Genomic DNA, 20,334 nt, shown 5'->3' on the forward strand with positions numbered 1-20,334 from the left:
CAGGAAACTGTCAGATTGTTGTAGTACCCCAACCGGTTCGTCAGTGTCCTATTGGAAGGAAACCAGGCACCCTTACCCACTCTAGGTCTATAGGTGACTCCAGTCCCCCACTAATGTGATTTAACTGCTCTCAAGTTTCCTAGCAAGTCACACAGATGCAGGGAATGAGGGATGGGCAATAAATGTCGACTATGCCAATAGCGCCCACATGCCGAGCATGAATGAGAAAACTATATTGCTCGAGGCAAAATGCACATTTGCTGAACAGATGAGATCAGACAGCATTAATATACAGGAGTACCTGTCGGGATAGTGTAATGGTACCAATGTGTTCTGTTTTTGGTGTAGCATACTGGCACTCAACACAGCAGTGTTGCAGAAGGAGGAAGAGAAAAAAGGTATGGAGTTAATGCTGTGTCAGAAGGAAGCAGAGCTCAGGGAACTGATGAACAATGCATCAAACCCTAATGCCGAGGTGGAGGAACTCCGTCGCGAGCTTGAGAGAGTACGCAGTTGCCTTGCAGAAGTCCAGAAGAAGTAAGATTATATTTCTCTAAAATATTTAAACAGATAGGATACATATTTATGTATTTCTGTATAGTACAAATTAAATTAAACAAAATGGGCCCAATTTTCCACCACCCTCCTCCCATCCAATGTGCACTCTGCCTGACTTCATTCCACAACCACCGATATTTCTGGTTTCAGCTTATTTTACTAGGCCCTCGGCTCTTGAATGGCCTTTTCTGCCTGGAAATGGGACCAGAATCCAATTTTTGAGAGACCTGCAGCAGCAGTAATAGTAGTCAGGAGCAGGGCCTTCTGGCTGCTGTCTCTAGCCCTGAACCTCCTCTTCCTCCACTTGCCAATGTAGGTACTTACCTTTGCATGGCTTCAACAGGTAGCTCCAAGGCCCCAGTCAGATCTCCCATGATCTTGGGGCAGCAGATTCTGCTAAAATACTCCTACCTCATATAAGAAAAAAAAAGACTTGCATTTATATAACACCTTATATGACGTCAGGACGTCCCAAAGTGCTTTATAATCAATGAAGTACTTCAGAAGTGTAGTCACTGTTGATATGTGGGAAATGTTACAACCGATTTGTGCACAGCTAGGACCCACATACAGCAATATGATAATAACCAGTTAATCGGTTTTGGTTATGTTGGGTAAGGGCTAAGTGTTGACCAGGAGAATGGGGGACACTCAGCTTGGTTTTAAGCTCAGGTCTTTTAACGTGACCTCAATGTTAGCGCCTGTTCAAAACTCCTCCACACCCACTCAGGAGAAACCACGGAGGTGGTGTGGAGGGTGTAGTGAGGGCCGCAGATCCGGCATCACGGAATTACTTTCCTTTGTACGACTTAGCTGAAGGCGTCACCTGGGTGGTGTGCAGAATAGCAAGCCAAGTGAGGAGGAAGGCACAATCATAACAGATCCCAAAGAACTTCACCCCAATAAGTTAACTCAAAGAAAATCAGGTGGACTCTGTTAATGCTGAACGATCCTCTCTGCCTGAAATATTTTTCCAGCATTCCAAACAGGTGATAATTCACACTCGGGGCTGTGACGGAAACCACACCTGCCAAAATGAAACATATTAATTTCGTCATATGGAACATTATTTTTGAACTGTTACTGGACATTGAGCAAACTTGTTTAAAAAGACCACAGAACAGTGGCTGAAAACATGGCTGTACATTTGCATCCTAAAAGACAGTTGCATGGAGAGATAATGGGAGTACTCCCGGATTCAATTAGCCAGATGGGTTTTGTCAATAGTGATGATCAAGAGACATTGAGAGTAATTGAATGTGTAAGAGCCAGCATTCCAACCCTGCCCCCCCCCCCCACCTCACCTCCCCACTGAGAGTGTCTGGTAAGCTGTGAGGAATCCACAAACCTCACAGGCGAGGCTGTCTTAAGCAAAAAGCTAGTCACATGACTAACCTGCTAGTCAACCTGGAGTTAATTGAATTGTGCTCACAGAACAGTTTTTGAAACAGACTGCAATTGAACTTCAAGAAGAGAGCACACCTCTCTCTGTCTCTCTCTCTCTCGCTCTCTCTCACGCAAAGTTCCAGGGACCCACGGAAGTAACTTAAGCCTCAAGACAGAAGACAAGCGAAACAAGTTTGAAAGTGTGCACTGGAACCCAATGAGAACTGCAAGACTTAACTTCTATCAAAGACTTTACATCCAACCCAAAACCAGTAACTGAATTTCCATCTACTACTTCAAACTTTAATTCTTTCTCCTCCTCTGTATCTATTTGCGTGTGTGTTTATCGCTTATGCATGCTAGCGTGGTCGTGTCGTGTATTCTTAGTAGTTTTAAGGTTAAGGTTTCTTTGAGTATTAAGGTTAATAAACTTACACCTTTCTTGTTTAAATCTGAGAAAACCTGTCTGGTTGATTTCTTTACAATTACAATTAGAGAGCAGTGAGCAAGGACTCACTGAAGGGGAAGCTAAAAAAACTGTGTTTTAAAAGTTAAACCCTGTTACGGCCAGGTCCAGGAAAAGGCTGAGAGGGAAGCCCTACACCCCTTCCTCACCTGGTCATACCAGGGCATACAGATTAATATCAACCCCATGTGTCTATGTTCCTTTATCCTTTACTTTGTGCCTGATAACGGAGCTTACTGAGCACAAAGCAGACGAAAACCAGCTCTAAGACGTCTTAAGCTTACCTCGGCCTTTAAATGAAGCTAGAATGTTTATTTTTATTTTTCGTGCCATCTTTCCTTCTTCCTACCTCTCTTTCGCATAAATTCAGCCCATAATTGCAGTGCTGAGTTTGTCAATATTAATGAATCCAGTCATCACATTGGTAGGACGGGCTGTGAATGAAATATATTTGGTGAATGTATTATATATATATGTATATATATGTAAATACTACGTGCAATTCTGGTCGCCACACTACCAGAAGGACGTGGAGGGGCTTTGGAGAGGGTACAGAGGAGGTTTACCAGGATGTTGCCTGGTCTGGAGGGCATTAGCTATGAGGAGAGGTTGGAAAAACTTGGATTGTTTTCACTGGAACGACGGAGGTGGAGGGGCGACATGACAGAGGTTTACAAAGTTATGAGCGGCATGGACAGAGTGGATAGTCAGAAGTTTTTTCCCAGGGTGGAAGAGTCAGTTACTAGGGGACATAGGTTTAAGGTGCGAGGGGCAAAGTTTAGAGGGGATGTGCGAGGCAAATTTTTTACACAGAGGGTGGTGAGTGCCTGGAACTTGCTGCCGGGGGAGGTGGTGGAAGCAGGTACGATAACGACGTTTAAGAGACATCTTGACAAATATATGAATAGGAAGGGAATAGAGGGATATGGGCCCCGGAAGTGCAGAAGGTGTTAGTTTAGGCAGGCATCAAGATCGGCGCAGGCTTGGAGGGCCGAATGGCCTGTTCCTGTGCTGTACTGTTCTTTGTTCTTTGAATCTCATACTGGACTGTCCATAGCCCAGCCTTTTATTGCCAACCCACTTCATATCATAGACTGGCCCTTCCATTGGCCAGGCATGCCATAGCACTGATCTGTTTTTCAATTGGCTGGACAGTCCATAGAGCTCCTCCCTTTTTGCCACTTGTTTGGCCTTTTACTTGGAAGATGCATTCAGAGACCAGACGATGACAGGTGTAAGAAATATAATAGCATGGGGAGTTTTATATTGCACTTATTCTGTACTGTGGCTCAGGAGGCCTTGAATCTGACAGTCGGCACTCATTGGGGTAGATTTTCAGCTAACAATTTGGGTAGCTTCCAAGTCTAATATTTAACTGAATATTATTCCAAGTATCATCACCAAGTTCACCATCCACAATGATCTTGGTATACCGTTACAACCCACTGTTTTGAGAAAAGCTTTTGATTACAAATTGCAGATCCATAACAGTGGTTTTACACTCAACTGGTCAATTCAAAATCTACTCCTTTGTAATCTGTAGAAAAATAAAGACTAGCATTTATATAGCGCCTTTCACCACCTCAGGATGTCCAAAAACACTTCAAAGCCAATAAAGTAATTTTGAAGTGTAGTCACTGTTGTACTGGAGGGAAATGCAGCAGCCAATTTGTGCACATCAATATCCCACAAACAGCAATGTGCTGTATGACCAGACCATCTTTTTAAATAATGTTTGTTGAGGGATAAATATTTTCCAGGTGACCATGGAGAATTCCACTGCTTTTCATCACATAGTGCTGTGGGATCTTTTCCAACCAGCTGAGAAAGCAGACTAGGCCACATTTTAAACATCGCATTTGAAAGAAGGCATATCCAACTGTGCAGCATCCCCTCAATACTGCACTGGGAGTGTCAGCCTGGATCATGTGCTAAGATTTCTGTAGTGGGACTTGAACCCACAATCTTCTAACACAGAGGCAAAAGCATTGCCAACTGAGCCATGACTAACCCTATCCCACGCACCTTTACCATTCCTTACAACATAAAACACACCCCAAGATGCCCTGCTTGAATTTCACCAATCTTGACCAATGATTATTCTAGTCATCTTCCTGGTTCCTTATTCTTCTGTAACTAGCTGTTTGCAGGCAAGCTGGATACTTATGTGCCTATAATCAGTGTTACATGACCTCTATATGCCAAAACATTTATCTAGATTTCACATGAAATTACAAGTGATATCTGCTCATCAGACATTGAACTATTTAAAAACGAATGAATGTTATGTCTTGGGCTTCCTCCCAAAGCACAATTTGCATTCACAAAAAAGGTGCCAAATTTGACCCTCCTATGAATGTAAATAAACTTGCAATCTTATGGGTGAAAGGAATGGTCTGAATGGAGCTTTTCTAGACTTTCTCAGCCAAAAACTGTCAGCTGAAGAAAGAATCTGGGGAAACATACAAAATCCATAAGTTTTTCTGCAATTCTTCTGCACCGTCAAAGAGCACATTCTTTCTGAAGAATAGGTGGTCTTTTTTCATTCATCAGACAATCAGCCTCATTCATTACTATTCAAATAAAAAAGGGGTGAACAGAGTCTCTTGATTTTCTGTTAAGCTGTTTGGTTGCCACACCAGACATAACTCAGGTAAGAATACAATTTCCTAGGAGCTGGTTCCACTCCACTGCCATATCTGTCCCAGAAGTGTGGAGGAAATCTCATTTAGACATGAAAAAAGGGGTTTCTGCCACACTTCCATCAAATTTACAGAATGGGAACTGCTCAGGAAATTCAGACATAAGTGTCTAACACAAGTCTGTAACTTTTCAGGAAATAAATTCGATGAACTAAGCAAACAATTGACCTGAATAGTTTCTGGTAAAGCAGTAACATGGAAACAATGGTTGGCCACTCCCTAGGAAATGTACAGCTATCGCTAGACAAATTTTTTCTCCCCAAACACCATAAGCAAAAAAAGCCAATTTTCCTGTCTTTTGGGAATGCTTATTTCCATGCTACAAAGAGCAGGAAAAAAGAGGATCAAGACTGTTACATTTTGGGATATATCCATGGAAAAGAATTACATGCTATATAGCAAAGAGTATTCGCATAAGTTGAAAGATGGTTAAAAATCTCAGAAGTTGAAGTTGTTTCCACCAAGAACTGCAATCAATAAGCAATTCATTAGCCTGCCTCAGGGCTCGATGCACACCCCAGACCCCATTTTGTGTCTCCAGACTCTCTCTAGTTGCACTACGAAGTCGATTTAGCATTGGCATAGCTCGGTAACATTTGCTTCAGAACCTCAGTAGAACTTTGGTTTCAAAGGAAGACAGAATATCCAGCTTAATCCCTAACTTGGCCCATTGGAACGAGGCAATGCTATTTAATGTATCAAAGTCACGCCATCATCAACAAGACCAACATTGGACAAAACTGGCTATGGTCAGATGACTGTTATGGAATTAACCAGCAGTGGCTGACTGGATGTTTGGTTCCCAGACTGTTCTGTTTTGGAAGTGAAGAAATGCCATCAGGACAGCTGATGATATACAGGCTGATGACAAGACGATGTCTATGTAAACGACAATTTAATTATTCAGGATTTACATAACAAGAGAAAGTTTTATCACCCACTTTACAATCAGCTGTTAGCACAAATTTGTCAGCACGTTTCTTTATAAGTGCGTCTAAGCATTTATTTAAAGTGACTGGACATGATATCCCAGCATTAAGTCTTATTTCAGATCCAGTATCCATTTCGTCCACAATTTAACCTTAGCAAAACCATGTATGACACTGAGAAGCCTCTCTCAGAGCAGCGGGATCTCTGCTACTGTCTGAGTTTGTTGTAAATGAACTTTCAGTGAATACAGGTAGTGAAAATGCGGATTAACGCTGCCCAGAAATACTGTAAACTAATATTCCAGCTGAGAATTCCACGATAATGTTGACAGGTCATATTAATTATTCTGGAAGATATTTGATGTTTGGAGGATTTTTACTGAAGTATCTGAAATCTCCAAACTGTCTGGAATACTTCATGTCACCATGGTGATATGATTCTGTGTAAACATCTTTTCTAGTTTCAAGCCCTGTCATCCAATTAGAAAGACATTTCTTAGAGCATTTCTTCCAGTTGTAGTTGTTTGAAACTGGCCATATTATCCTGGTAATCAAAAGTTCTCTTTAACACTGTATATCTTTCTGAATCTGTTTGTGGTTGTTGACTGATTAACGACCAGTGTTGATCCCATACCTGATAGTAACTAGAGAGTATCCTTAAACTAAACAATACATGTGATTATGGGGATGTTCATACATTTCACTTCACTGGAGTTAATCACTGATAATGTCCAGACCAAATTCCAGAACAAGCAAAGTTAAAACAGAGAAACAGAGAAGATAAAATGCTGGAAACACTCAACAGGTCAGGTAGTCTCTGTGGAGAGAGAAAAACAGAGTTAACATTTCAGGTCAGTGACCTTTCATCAGAACTGGGAAAAGTTAGAGATATAACAGGTTTTAAGCAAGTATAGAGGCAAAGAAAGGGGGGAGGGGATGAAAGAACAAAAGGGAAGGTCTGTGATGGGTTGGAAGCCAGGAGAGATTAAATGACAAAAGGAACGATGATGCAAGGCAACAGGGGGTGGTAATAGGGCCAGTAAAGAAACAAAATATGGGTTCATAGGAGGTGTAAATGGCAACAGCAGAACCATTACCCGAACCTGCTGTCTGAAAAAATGAGAGCAGAGGTTATAATCTGAAATTGTTGAACTCCATGTTGTGTCTGGAAGGCTGTAAAGTAAGCAAAAGAGGAGGTGCTGTTCCTCAACTTACTCTGAGCTTCATTAGAACTGTGTAGGAGGTGGAGACCAGAAAGGGAATGGGATTAATAATTAAAATGGCAGGCAACCAGAAACTTGGGGTCATGTTTACTGAGCAAATGGAGGTGTTCAGCAAAGTGATCACCAATCTGCATGTGAAGGAGACCACATCCTGAAGAGTAAAAACAGTATACTGAACTGAAAGAAGTGTCTGGGGTCCTGGACAGTGGGAAGGGCAGGTATTGCATCTCTTGCACTTGCATTGTAAGGTGCTGTGGGATGGGGTGGGGGTGGTGGTTGGCTATGGCTGATAGAAGATTGAAGAGGGAATGGGCAGAATGCTGAAGGAGGAGGGGGAAATGCATTTGGTAGTGGAATCATGCTGGAGGTGGCAGAAATGGTAGAGTATTACCTGTTGAATGTGAAGGTTGGTGAGATGGAAGGTGAGGACAAGGGGAACACATTTGTGGTTCTGGGAGGGAGATGGGGAAGGGGTGAGGCAGAAATGCAAGCAACGGGATGAATATGGTTAAAGACCCTGTCAACCACAGTAGAGGGGAATCCTTGGTAGAGGAAACAGGAAGACATATTAAAAGCACTGGTATGGAAGGTGGCAAGGTCAGAACAGATGTAATGGAGACGGAGAAACTGGGAGAATGGAATTGAGTCATTACAAGAAGCGGATGGGAAGAAATGTGGTCAAGGTAGCTGTGGGAGTCACTGGACCTATGGCTGATATTGGTTGACAGCCTATCCCTAGAAATGAAGATAGAGACATCAAGGAGGGGAAGAGCCAACGATGGACCATGTGAAGGTGAGGGAAGGGCGGAAATTTGGGCGAAGTTGATGAAATTTTCCATTTGGGGGAAGAGCAGGCAGTGTATGGTCATCAGTGTACTGGAAAGAGAAATGAGGGAGGGGACCTGAGTAAGACTAGAACAAAGAATATTACACATATCCCACAAATAGTCAGGCATAGCTAGGCTCCATATGGGTTCCCATTGCAACACCTTTTATTTGGAAGAAGTGAGTAGAATCAAAGGAGGCGTTGTTCAATGTGAGACCAAGTTCAGGTGGAGCAGGGTGGTGGTGGATGGGAACAGATTGAGCCTACATTCAAGGAAGAAGTGGAGGATCCACAGGCCAACCTGATGGAGATGTTGAGAAACTGGCAGCCATGGCCCACACTCCAGAACACCCTTTCTAAACCTTCCGCCTCTCAAATTTCATCTTCCTCTTTAAGACCCTCCTTAAAACTCATCTCTTTGACGAAGCTTTTGGTGATCCATCCTAATATCTCCTTTATTTGACCCAGAAACTATTTTTTTGGGGATTATTCCTCTGTGTAGCTGCTTGGGACATGTTTATGTATTAAAGACACTATATAAATGTAAGTTATTGTTGTTTCTTACTTGGCCTTCATATCGACTGGTCACACATATTCCCTGATGCCGGGCTATATTAAGAGGATGAGTTGTAGTATTATTGCTCTGTACATCCAATGATGTATATTATTGATTCCTTTGCTGACAGTTGCTATTTGCTTAAATGTGAAATAAGTGTTGCTTTTGATTTTGCAACACAGTGCTTGACGTGAAGTTGTTTAAACACCTGTTTTCTCAAAGGCTATAATAATTAAACATGTACCTGATGAGGTTTTGTTGCAGTTTAATATTGATTAATCCACACTGCATAACCTTGTCACATTTTACAATCAAAAAGAGATTTTAAAAGTGCACAAATTTATATTTAAATAGAGATAACGCTAAAGCATCATTTGCATCAATAATTTATGTGGACTGCTCTGAGTTAATTTCCTGCTCAGCCTTTCCCTTTATTACAAAATACCTGCAATTTCCTTGTTTTCTTTCGTGCAAATAACTCTTTAAAGTTATTTTCACTTTAAATACAACTCATGTTGTAATTTCCCAGACTAAATTGTTGAAGAGTCAATATTACTTATGCAAATTAAAGGACTAAAACCTTATAATGAACTGTAAATGTGGAAGAATTCAGATACGTTCAGTGACAGTAACCACACAATCTGCAATAGACATGTATTTTGCACACATATTTAAAAAGCAGGCTGGTAGTGGATTACAACGAGATGACCTGTGCCCAATCATTGCAGGTGTTGGGGTCCCATTGCTAAATACTAAGGGCTGTTTCTTTTTAGGCGCCTTTGGTGGCGTTGCCAGTGAGACAAGTGACCTGACAGCAATATCTATCCCCAAAAGTGGTCTCCAACTTTTAAGGATCGGTAAGTCCTTCTAGGATTGCTGGTTAGGCTGGTCAAGACTCAAAAATTCAGCTGGACCTTGCACATCGCAAACTTCAACGGGAGCAGACAAATTTAAGAGTCTGTGTCTGAATGAGCGCAGGAAACTCATTTCAATATTGAAATAAGCACTGTATTCCTCTCAGGTGACTGGCACAGCCATCTAAAGAAAGGCCAGTAGCAATTTAGCAGTAACCAGAATGTCTGTGCAGATGAGGCAGTGGTCTCTGCTTTGCTAAATTGGATATTGATGTATCTGTTTCAAGCCTATAAGACGGGCACAACAATGCTAAATTTAGACCTCAATGTGACTGAAAAATCTCATCGGTCTTTGGCCCATAGTAACTACTGGTCTGGTAACTGTGGAGTAATTTAAGAAAGACAGCAGCCAATCTGCACACAGCAAGATCCATAACACTTCCACCGTTATGGAAGTGATCCTTGTTTTTGTTAAAATATTTTTTGAGGAATTCATAGTCAAACTGAATAAATGTTGGACCAGTTTTTTTTCAAGAGAGTCATCAAGGGGACACTGAAAGATCTGGTTTGGCAACAATGTTTACTGGTTGTCACATGACTCAAGTTAAAAATAGAACAGAAATCCTGGTAACAGGGGAAGATGTGGGCAGAGAAGTGACAGGCGCCCCTTGAGTGGACAAGCCAGGAGCAGCAGAGCACACCTGAGAGAGCAGAAAACTCACAAGCTTTGGTTATAGTGTCAGTGTTTTTTACCTTCTGAAGTGAGCAGCTGATAAAGTTAGCCTGCTGCTGAAGAAGTGAGGGAAGGAAAAAAGCCACAACCCAGCTCGCTTTCCAGCATCTCTAAAAGACCCTCAGAAGTCCACTATGTCAATTCATCTTGTCTCCTGTCTTCGAAGAAAAGCCTGCTAAATTACTTCTCAACGACGCCTGAAAAGAACTGTTCTAAAAGATCTCAATGATCTTTCTACATGTACTTGGAACTTAGACTGTATGCCAGTTTTGGAACACAATATATTTCACCTGCTGTTTTCTTCAGGAATGAAGTTATAGGCCAAGTGTTTAATTTTTGGTTTGTAACAGAGCTCTGAATTTAAAAACTCCCTTTTATTTTTGTGGTTAACCAGTTTATGCGTGTGTGTGTGTGTGTGAGTGTGAGGGGTTAAAGTAAAAAAAAAGGGACTTTAAAATTCAAATGTGTGTTTATGCTTTACTTCATTAGTAGTTAAGACTTATTTTATAATAAACTGATAATTTTGTTATTCATTAAAGAAACCTGGCTAGTGTGTTCTATTCTGGGAAAAATAGAGTATATGATTGACTGTATTAGTAAGTGGGAAAATTTAAAATATACGTTGAGACCTGTGGAGAATTGGGACGAGAATAAACAGTGCATTCCTGCCGCCTTGGTCATAACACAGTGGCAAGCTGAATGACAAGTTAATCTGTTTTAATGGTGTTGGTTGTGGCATAAAAGTTGGCCAGGAGAACTCCCGATATGTTTGGTGTGTCTCTGAAAGTTTGGATACATCTCTAAATACTTGGCGTGATTTTAAAATGTGTATTTACCTGGTCTTGTGTAGGTACGAGATGGAACACAAGCAGAACATGGAGCTTCAGTGCACAGTTCAGCAGCTGAGACATAAGCTGGATAGGCAGCAGGAAAATCATTGCCAGGTCAGCATTTTTGAATGGCAGAAAACTTATAAAAGGAAGTAAAGAGCTCAAATTTCTATAGCACCTTTCACCTCAGGACATCCCAAAGCTTTACAGCCAATTAAGTATTTTGTAATATAGTCACTGTTATAATGTAGGAAACATGGCAGCTAATATGCACACAGCAAGGTCCCACAAAAAACAATGAGTTAAATGACTAGATAATCTATTAATGTTGGTTGAGGGATAAACCATGACCAGACTGTCAGGAGAAATCCACTGCTCTTCTTCAAATAATGCAAGAGAATCTTTTACATCCAAATCTCATCCAAAATGGCCACCTATGACAGTGCAGCACTCCCTCAGTACTTCACTGGAGTGTCAGTCTAGAGTATATGCTCAAGTCTCTGGAGTGGGGCTTGAACCTACAACCTCTTAAGTTAGAGGTTAGAGTGCTATCACTGAACCATAGTTGACATTATAAAGAGAGATTTGCAGTTGGACTTAAAGCAGGTGCCATATTGACTGCCCGCCCAAGGCCATGGTTTGGAGAACATGAATTGTACCCAGGTTCGAGTGTCATTTAAGTGTAAATGGGGAGCTGCGTGAGGTAAGTGGTCATCTACTGCAGGTTGTTAGTTTGCTGTGATAGAAAATCGCCCAGCTTCTACATGGAGCTTGCTGGCAAGTAGGGTTCATACAGCAGGGTGGGGGCGGTGTGGGGAGGCAAGTGGATCCCAGCAAATCCCAACGAACCCCAGCTCTCAACATTCACCTGATACTGAATTTGGGGCCCTGTGCATGGCTCTACTGTTGCTGTCGGTTACAGCTCCAAATCCTTTCTTATAGAAGAATGGAATTTCATCCCATTTTAACTGAACCTGCAGCTGAGATTAAAAACCTATAAATTAGTTTGATGTCATTGTAAGCATCTCAAGATGTAGCTGCCAAGAGAGTGCAAGTTAAAGTGATTTTTTTATTGGATGACTTCTTTAAGTTTACTGGTTTGGAATAGTGAACTTAATCAAGTTAAGCATTTGATTGTTACAGAATACAATCAGCACTATCAGGGCAGCACAGTGGCGCAGTGGTTAGCACCGCAGCCTCACAGCTCCAGCGACCCGGGTTCAATTCTGGGTACTGCCTGTGTGGAGTTTGCAAGTTCTCCCTGTGTCTGCGTGGGTTTCCTCTGGGTGCTCCGGTTTCCTCCCACATGCCAAAGACTTGCTGGTTGATAGGTAAATTGGCCATTATAAATTGCCCATAGTATAGGTAGGTGGTAGGGAAATATAGGGACAGGTGGGGATGTGGTAGGAATATGGAATTAGTGTAGGATTAGTGTAAATGGGTGATTGATGGTCGGCACAGACTCAGTGGGCCGAAGGGCCTGTTTCAGTGCTGTATCTCTAAACTAAACTATACCAATGTGATGTGTGCTGAGGGAACTGTTTAATATTGTATAAATCCAGCTCTGAGCTGCTGCTCTAATAGACAGCCAAGTCTATTTTCCTTAAAGAACTACCCCAGAGACTTCCCACCACAATGTTGTAATCAATAAAATTTGATTACGACAGTACACCACAGCCCCAGCAGGTTAATACTTCTAGACTTTTAATGAGATAAGAGGGATAAAAGTAGTGTCTGTTAGAAATGCAATATAGTACATCAATGCGAAGTAAGGAGTGCTGGACATGGTATGTAGTTCTCTCAATCCTTCTTGTGCCAGTTCAGCATTACTGTAGCTCTCCAGAAATAGTGCCCTTTTTACAATCAATTTTACTCTCCTTTAACATCAAAGGAAAGAAAGAACTTGCATTTATATAGCACCTTTCCCAACTTTGAGATGTCCCAAAGTGCTTTACAGCTTATCTCCAAGTACTGTTGAAGTGTTAGTGACTGTTGTAGAAAACGTGAGAAAGGGAGGGAGAAGGAACTGTAAAACAGGTGTTTGATCTGAACGTACCAGGTGGGTGAGGTTAAAGCTGGGGTTCGGTGATAACTGCAGTCTCCTCAACATGCTGGGCTGTTGTTGGGGTATCAAAAAAACAAGATTATCTCATGAGAATTGCGATTTTTTGTGCTGCTGAAGGAGAAGATTTTAGTGCTGGGGAATGGAACACTTCCAGGCAGCCACTGTCAGGATCGAGCTCTCTCTGGGTCAGCAGTCCTTTCTCTCTACACATTTCAGGGTTCCGATGACATTGATAAATGGCCTGAGATTCTCCCTCATAGTTTATGACGCTAACTTAAGAATAGACATTAGGACAACTTACAGTCTTCTAATTGGGTGATAGCCATGGCTCAGTGGTAGCACATCTCGCCTGATGCAAAAGCAACACACTCATTACGAATACTGAAATCACTCTGATTTCAAATCATTCATGTGAAGGTTTTTAAAATTCAGTCATGGGATGCAATCATGCAATGCCACCATTAAATGTGCCCAAATTCTAGTCTGTCTAGGGCAGCACCTTTATTGATCTTTACTTCAATCTGCTTAAAGATACAGGCAGGCACTTCCAAATAATAATTAAGTACAACTTTTGAAACACTGATCACTCCTCGGCCTCTTGTGAATTATACTTCGAAACCCAATCATTTTAAAGAGCCAAATGTGTTTATAAAAAAGTGCTCGAATCGTGAGTTTATTGTCAGGCAGCCATTTGGTGGAGCGCTTTTCCCAGTAACTGTTTACACTGTGTTTTCAGGAGATGATATGCATGAGAGAGAAGGCTGCTCAAGCAGATGCTTTGATTCAGGAACTGGAAGAAAAGTTGAGAAGGCCAAGTGATGACGGTGGCGCCCTGAAGATGCTTCAGAAAATCCGTGAGGCTAATGAAGCTGAAATGAGACAGTACCAGAGACAAACCGAACAAACCTACAATCAAAACGTAAGCTGTAACTCATATCATCATAAAATCTTACAGCACAGACGGAGGCCATTTGGCCCATCGTGCCTGTGGCACCTCTCTGAAAGAGCTGTCCAATTGGTCCCACTCCCCTGCTCTTTCCCCATTTTTCTCCTGCTCAAGTGTTTTTCAAATGCCCTTTTTAAAGTTGCTATTGAATCTGCTGTCACCACCCTTTCAGGCAGTGTTTTCCAAATCATAATAACGTGCTGCATAAAATACAAATTCCCTTCTTCCCACCTCTCGGTCTTTGCCAGTCCTCTGGGTTACTGACCTTCCTGCCAGTAGAAACTGTTTCTCCTTATTTACTCTATCAAAATCCTACATGATTTTGAATGCCACTATTAAATCTCCCCTTAACCTTTTATGCTCTAAGGAGAACAATCCCAACTTCTCCAGTACCTCCACCTAATTGAAGTTCCTCAACCTTGGTACCATTCCAGTAAATCCCCTCTGCATCCTCTCGAAGACCTTGACATCCATCCTATAGTGTGGTGCCCAGAGTCCTTCTTTCCATTTGTTAGCTCTACGGTTAAACAAATAGACATAAGTCTCACTACTGTTTTTAGATTTTTTTAATGAACTGAACCCAAGAATTACTATAAAAACATCACTGAAAACACACTGAATTGCTATCACGTTCAATGTGGACAGTCTAAATACCTGGTCAATAGATTTCTAATCTGTTTATTTTAGAGCAATTCATGAACATCTGAGTCAAATCAAACTGGTCCATGTCAATAATGTAAATTAATACCCAGGTGCCAAGGCAACATTTTGAGTCAAGTTTGCAACCAAAATTCAGATTATGGCTTTAAATTAGTTAAACAAATTTATGCAACATTAGGATATACACTTGTGAATCGATCTTTCAACTGTGCTTTAATTGTGCTTAATCAAAAATGCATCTATACTAATTCCACTGGCTAAGAAAACATTTTAGTGTCTTAAAATGAATATGTGACTGGCCTCCCATTATACACCTTTTACATCTTCGTTTCCATTGACTTCAAATTGGGAAAATCGGGAGAGGTGTATAATGGGCAACCAATCCGATGTCGACCGATTTACACTATTGCCAAAAGTTTTAATTAAACCCCCTCTGGGCAATTTCTTGATTTAATCTCTGCTTTATTCAGTTTAGTTTGAATTTACTGATCATCCACTATTCACTTTGGGAAGGATGTTCCTTGGGTGTTTCACATTGTAATTTTCCAATTCGGACTTTCCATCAGAAGTAAAACTTCCAAATGGCAATGGGATTATGATCCGGGTTATTTAAGTCATTAATTTGCACAATTTGAAAGGTGACCAAATTTCCCTTGTAGCCACAGGTGGCTCGGCTGCACAGGAGGGAAGGAAAAGGAGTGGAAGGGCTATAGTGACAGGGTATTCTATTGTAAGGGGTAGAGACAGGCGTTTCTGTGGCCGCAGATGTGTCTCCAGGATGGTATGTTGCTTCCCTGGTGCGAAGGTCAAGGATGTCACGCAGCGGCTTGCAGGACATTCTGCAGGGGTAGGGTGATCAGTCAGAGGTCGTGGTCCACTTTGGTACCAATGACATAGGTAAAAAGAGGGATGAGGTCCTGCAACAAGAATTTAGGGAGTTAGGTAGCAGATTAAAAAGCAGGACCTCAAAGTTTGTAATCTCTGGAATACTCCCGGTGCCACGTGCTAGTGAGTATAGGAATAGGAGGATAGAGCAGATGAATGCGTGGCTGAGGAGATGGTGCAGGAGGGAGGGCTTTGGTTTAATGGATCACTGGGTCTGTTTCTGGCAAAGGTGGGACCTGTACAAGTTGGACAAGTTACACCTGAACCAAATGGGACCAATAGCCTTGCAGGGAGGTTTGCTAGTGTTGTTGTGGGGTGGGGGGGGTTAAACTAATTTGGCAGGGGGATGGGATACAGAGTGGAGGTACATTAGGGGGTAATGTACAGTCAAATATAGAAGAGAAACAGAGTCAGTCTGGAAGGCAGGGCAAATATAGACCTGTTAAGGCACAAGCGAATAATGCAAGGCTGGATTGCATCTATTTTAATACAACGAGTCTTACAAATAAGGCAGAAGAATTGAGGGCGTTGATTAGCACATGGGAATATGATATTATTGCTATCACAGAGACATGGTTGAGGGAGGGGCAGGACTGGCAGCTCAATATTCCAGGGTATAGAATCTTTATGTGTGGCATGGGAGGGGGTAAAAGAGGAGGTGGCATTGCACTGTTGATCAAAAAGTCAATTACTGCAGTAAGGAGGGATGATATCTTAGAAGGATCCTCAAATGAGGCCATATGGGTAGAACTTAAAAACAAAAAGGGGGTAATCACTTGGCTGGGAGTGTACTACAGGCCTCCAGACAGTCAGGGAGAGATAGAGGAACAGATATGGAGGCAAATTTCAGAGAGGTGTAAAAATAATAGGGTAATAATAGGCCTTTGACCTCGTCAGCAGACGTGGTCTCTTCAGACTACTAGAAAAGATCGGATGTCCACCAAAGCTACTAAGTATCATCACCTCATTCCATGACAATATGAAAGGCACAATTCAACATGGTGGCTCCTCATCAGAGCCCTTTCCCATCCTGACTGGTGTGAAACAGGGCTGTGTTCTCGCACCCACACTTTTTGGGATTTTCTTCTCCCTGCTGCTTTCACATGCGTTCAAATCCTCTGAAGAAGGAATTTTCCTCCACACAAGATCAGGGGGCAGGTTGTTCAACCTTGCCCGTCTAAGAGCGAAGTCCAAAGTACGGAAAGTCCTCATCAGAGAACTCCTCTTTGCTGACGATGCTGCTTTAACATGTCACACTGAAGAATGCCTGCAGAGTCTCATCGACAGGTTTGCGTCTGCCTGCAATGAATTTGGCCTAACCATCAGCCTCAAGAAAACGAACATCATGGGGCAGGATGTCAGAAATGCTCCATCCATCAATATTGGCGACCACGCTCTGGAAGTGGTTCAAGAGTTCACCTACCTAGGCTCAACTATCACCAGTAACCTGTCTCTAGATGCAGAAATCAACAAGCGCATGGGTAAGGCTTCCACTGCTATGTCCAGACTGGCCAAGAGAGTGTGGGAAAATGGCGCACTGACACGGAACACAAAAGTCCGAGTGTATCAGGCCTGTGTCCTCAGTACCTTGCTCTACGGCAGCGAGGCCTGGACAACGTATGCCAGCCAAGAGCGACGTCTCAATTCATTCCATCTTCGCTGCCTTCGGAGAATACTTGGCATCAGGTGGCAGGACTATATCTCCAACACAGAAGTCCTTGAAGCGGCCAACACCCCCAGCTTATACACACTACTGAGTCAGCGGCGCTTGAGATGGCTTGGCCATGTGAGCCGCATGGAAGATGGCAGGATCCCCAAAGACACATTGTACAGCGAGCTCGCCACTGGTATCAGACCCACCGGCCGTCCATGTCTCCGTTTTTATAAAGACGTCTGCAAACGCGACATGAAATCGTGTGACATTGATCACAAGTCGTGGGAGTCAGTTGCCAGCATTCGCCAGAGCTGGCGGGCAGCCATAAAGACAGGGCTAAATTGTGGCGAGTCGAAGAGACTTAGTAGTTGGCAGGAAAAAAGACAGAGGCGCAAGGGGAGAGCCAACTGTGCAACAGCCCCAACAAACAAATTTCTCTGCAGCACCTGTGGAAGAGCCTGTCACTCCAGAATTGGCCTTTATAGCCACTCCAGGCGCTGCTTCACAAACCACTGACCACCTCCAGGCGTGTATCCATTGTCTCTCGAGATAAGGAGGCCCAAAAGAAGAATAATAGTAGGGGATTTCAACTTCCCCAATATCAACTGGGATAGTCTTAGAACAAAAGGCTTAAAGGGGGCAGAATTCTTAAAATGCATACAGCAGAGCTTTTTGAGCCAGCACCTAGAAAGTCCTACAAGAGAAAGGGCAGTACTGGACCTAATCTTAGGGAATGAAGCTGGACAAGTGGTAAAAGTGTCAGTGGGGGAGTATTTCAGGAATAGTGACCATAACTCTGTAAGATTTAATGTAGTTATGGAAAAGGACAAAGATGGACTGGAAATAAAGGTACTGAATTGGGGGAAGGCCGATTTCAATATGAAAAAACAGGATCAGGCCAAAGTGGACTGGGAGCAGCTACTTGTAGGAAAGTTTAGTGGGAGTCATTCAAAGAGGAAATAGTTGGAGTTCAGGGCCAACATGTTCCCATTAAGGTGAAGGGTAGGACCAACAAGTCCAGGGAACCCTGGATGTCCAGGGATATAGAGGATTGGATCAGGAAAAAAAAGGAGGCTTATGGCGGATTCAGAGCGCTGAAAACAGCAGAGGCACCAGAGGAGTATAGAAAGTGTAGGGGAGTACTTAAAAAAGTAATTAGGAGAGCGAAGAGGGGACATGAAATAACACTGGCGGGCAAGATAAAGGAAAATTCCAAGGCGTTTTATCAGTATATTAAAGGCAAGAGGATATCCAGGGAAACAGTAGAGCCCATTCGGGACCAAAGTGGCAATCTGAGTGTGGAGCCGGAGGACATAGGTGAGGTTTCAAATGATTACTTTTCATCTGTGTTCACTATGGAGAAGGATGATGTAGATGTAGAGATCAGGGAGGGGGATTGTTGAACATGTTAGTATTGAAAGGGAGGAAGTATTAGCTGTTTTAGCAGGCTTAAAAATGGATAAATCCCCTGGCCCTGATGAGATGTATCCCAGCTGCTATGTGAGGCAAGGGAGGAGATAGCAGAGGCTCTGACACAAATTTTCAAATCCTCTCTGGCCACAGGAGAGGTACCAGAGGGCTGGAGGACAGTGAATGTGGTACCATTATTCAAGAAGGGTAGCAGGGATAAACCGGGTAATTATAGGTCGGTGTCTAACATCTGTGGTAGGGAAACTATTGGAAAAAATTCTGAGGGACAGAGATTAATCAGGGATAGTCAGCATGGCTTTATCAGGGGGAGATTGTGTCTAACAAACTTGATTGAATTTTTGAAGGCGGTGACTAAATGTGTAGATAAGGGTAAAGCAGTTGATGTATGGACTTCAGTAAGGCTTTTGATAAGGTCCCGCATGGGAGATTGGTTAAGAAGGTAAGAGCCCATGGGATCCAGGGCAATTTGGCAAATTGGATCCAAAATTGGCTTAGTGGCAGGAGGCAAAGGGTGATGGTCGAGGGTTGTTTTTGCGAGTGGAAGCTTGTGACCAGTGGTGGACCGCAGGTATCAATGCTGGGACCCTTGCTGTTTGTAGTGTACATTAATGATTTAGACGTGAATGTAGGTGAATATACACTTTTTGGGATTTTCTTCTCCCTGCTGCTTTCACATGCGTTCAAGTCCTCCGAAGAAGGAATTTTCCTCCACACAAGATCAGGGGGCAGGTTGTTCAACCTTGCCCATCTAAGAGCGAAGTCCAAAGTACGGAAAGTCCTCATCAGGGAACTCCTCTTTGCTGACGATGCTGCTTTAACATCTCACACTGAAGAGTGCCTGCAGAGTCTCATCGACAGGTTTGCGGCTGCCTGCAATGAATTTGGCCTAACCATCAGCCTCAAGAAAACGAACATCATGGGGCAGGACGTCAGAAATGCTCCATCCATCAATATTGGCGACCACGCTCTGGAAGTGGTTCAAGAGTTCACCTACCTAGGCTCAACTATCACCAGTAACCTGTCTCTAGATGCAGAAATCAACAAGCGCATGGGAAAGGCTTCCACTGCTATGTCCAGACTGGCCAAGAGAGTACGGGAAAATGGCGCACTGACACGGAACACAAAAGTTCGAGTGTATCAAGCCTGTGTCCTCAGTACCTTGCTCTATGGCAGCGAGGCCTGGACAACGTATATCAGCCAAGAACGACGTCTCAATTCATTCCATCTTCGCTGCCTCCGGAGAATACTTGGCATCAGGTGGCAGGACCGTATCTCCAACACAGAAGTCCTCGAGGCGGCCAACATCCCCAGCTTGTACACACTACTGAGTCAGCGGCGGATGGCTTGGCCATGTGAGCCGCATGGAAGATGGCAGGATCCCCAAAGACACATTGTACAGCGAGCGCGCTACTGGTATCAGACCCACCAGCCGTCCATGTCTCCGCTTTAAAGACGTCTGCAAATGCGACATGAAGTCCTGTGAAATTGATCACAAGTCGTGGGAGTCAGTTGCCAGCGTTCGCCAGAGCTGGCGGACAGCCATAAAGGCGGGGCTAAAATGTGGCGAGTCGAAGAGACTTAGTAGTTGGCAGGAAAAAAGACAGAGGCGCAAGGGGAGAGCCAACTGTGC

At 43.0% G+C, this 20,334-nt stretch overlaps 1 protein-coding gene across 3 annotated transcripts in view; it reads left to right on the forward strand.

Moving 5' to 3' along the window:
• LOC137384651 (uncharacterized) overlaps positions 1 to 20,334 on the forward strand; it is a 134,222-nt gene that overhangs the window by 13,915 nt on the left and 99,973 nt on the right. For all 3 annotated transcript variants that reach the window (XM_068058846.1, XM_068058847.1, XM_068058848.1), the window contains 3 exons: positions 349 to 537; positions 11,084 to 11,177; positions 13,865 to 14,047. In XM_068058846.1, coding sequence (XP_067914947.1) covers positions 349 to 537; positions 11,084 to 11,177; positions 13,865 to 14,047 — 466 coding nt within the window. The remainder of the gene's footprint in view (positions 1 to 348; positions 538 to 11,083; positions 11,178 to 13,864; positions 14,048 to 20,334) is intronic.

This window comes from Heterodontus francisci, chromosome 27 (assembly GCF_036365525.1).
Source record: "Heterodontus francisci isolate sHetFra1 chromosome 27, sHetFra1.hap1, whole genome shotgun sequence".
In the NCBI taxonomy this organism is placed as follows: Eukaryota; Metazoa; Chordata; class Chondrichthyes; order Heterodontiformes; family Heterodontidae; genus Heterodontus; species Heterodontus francisci.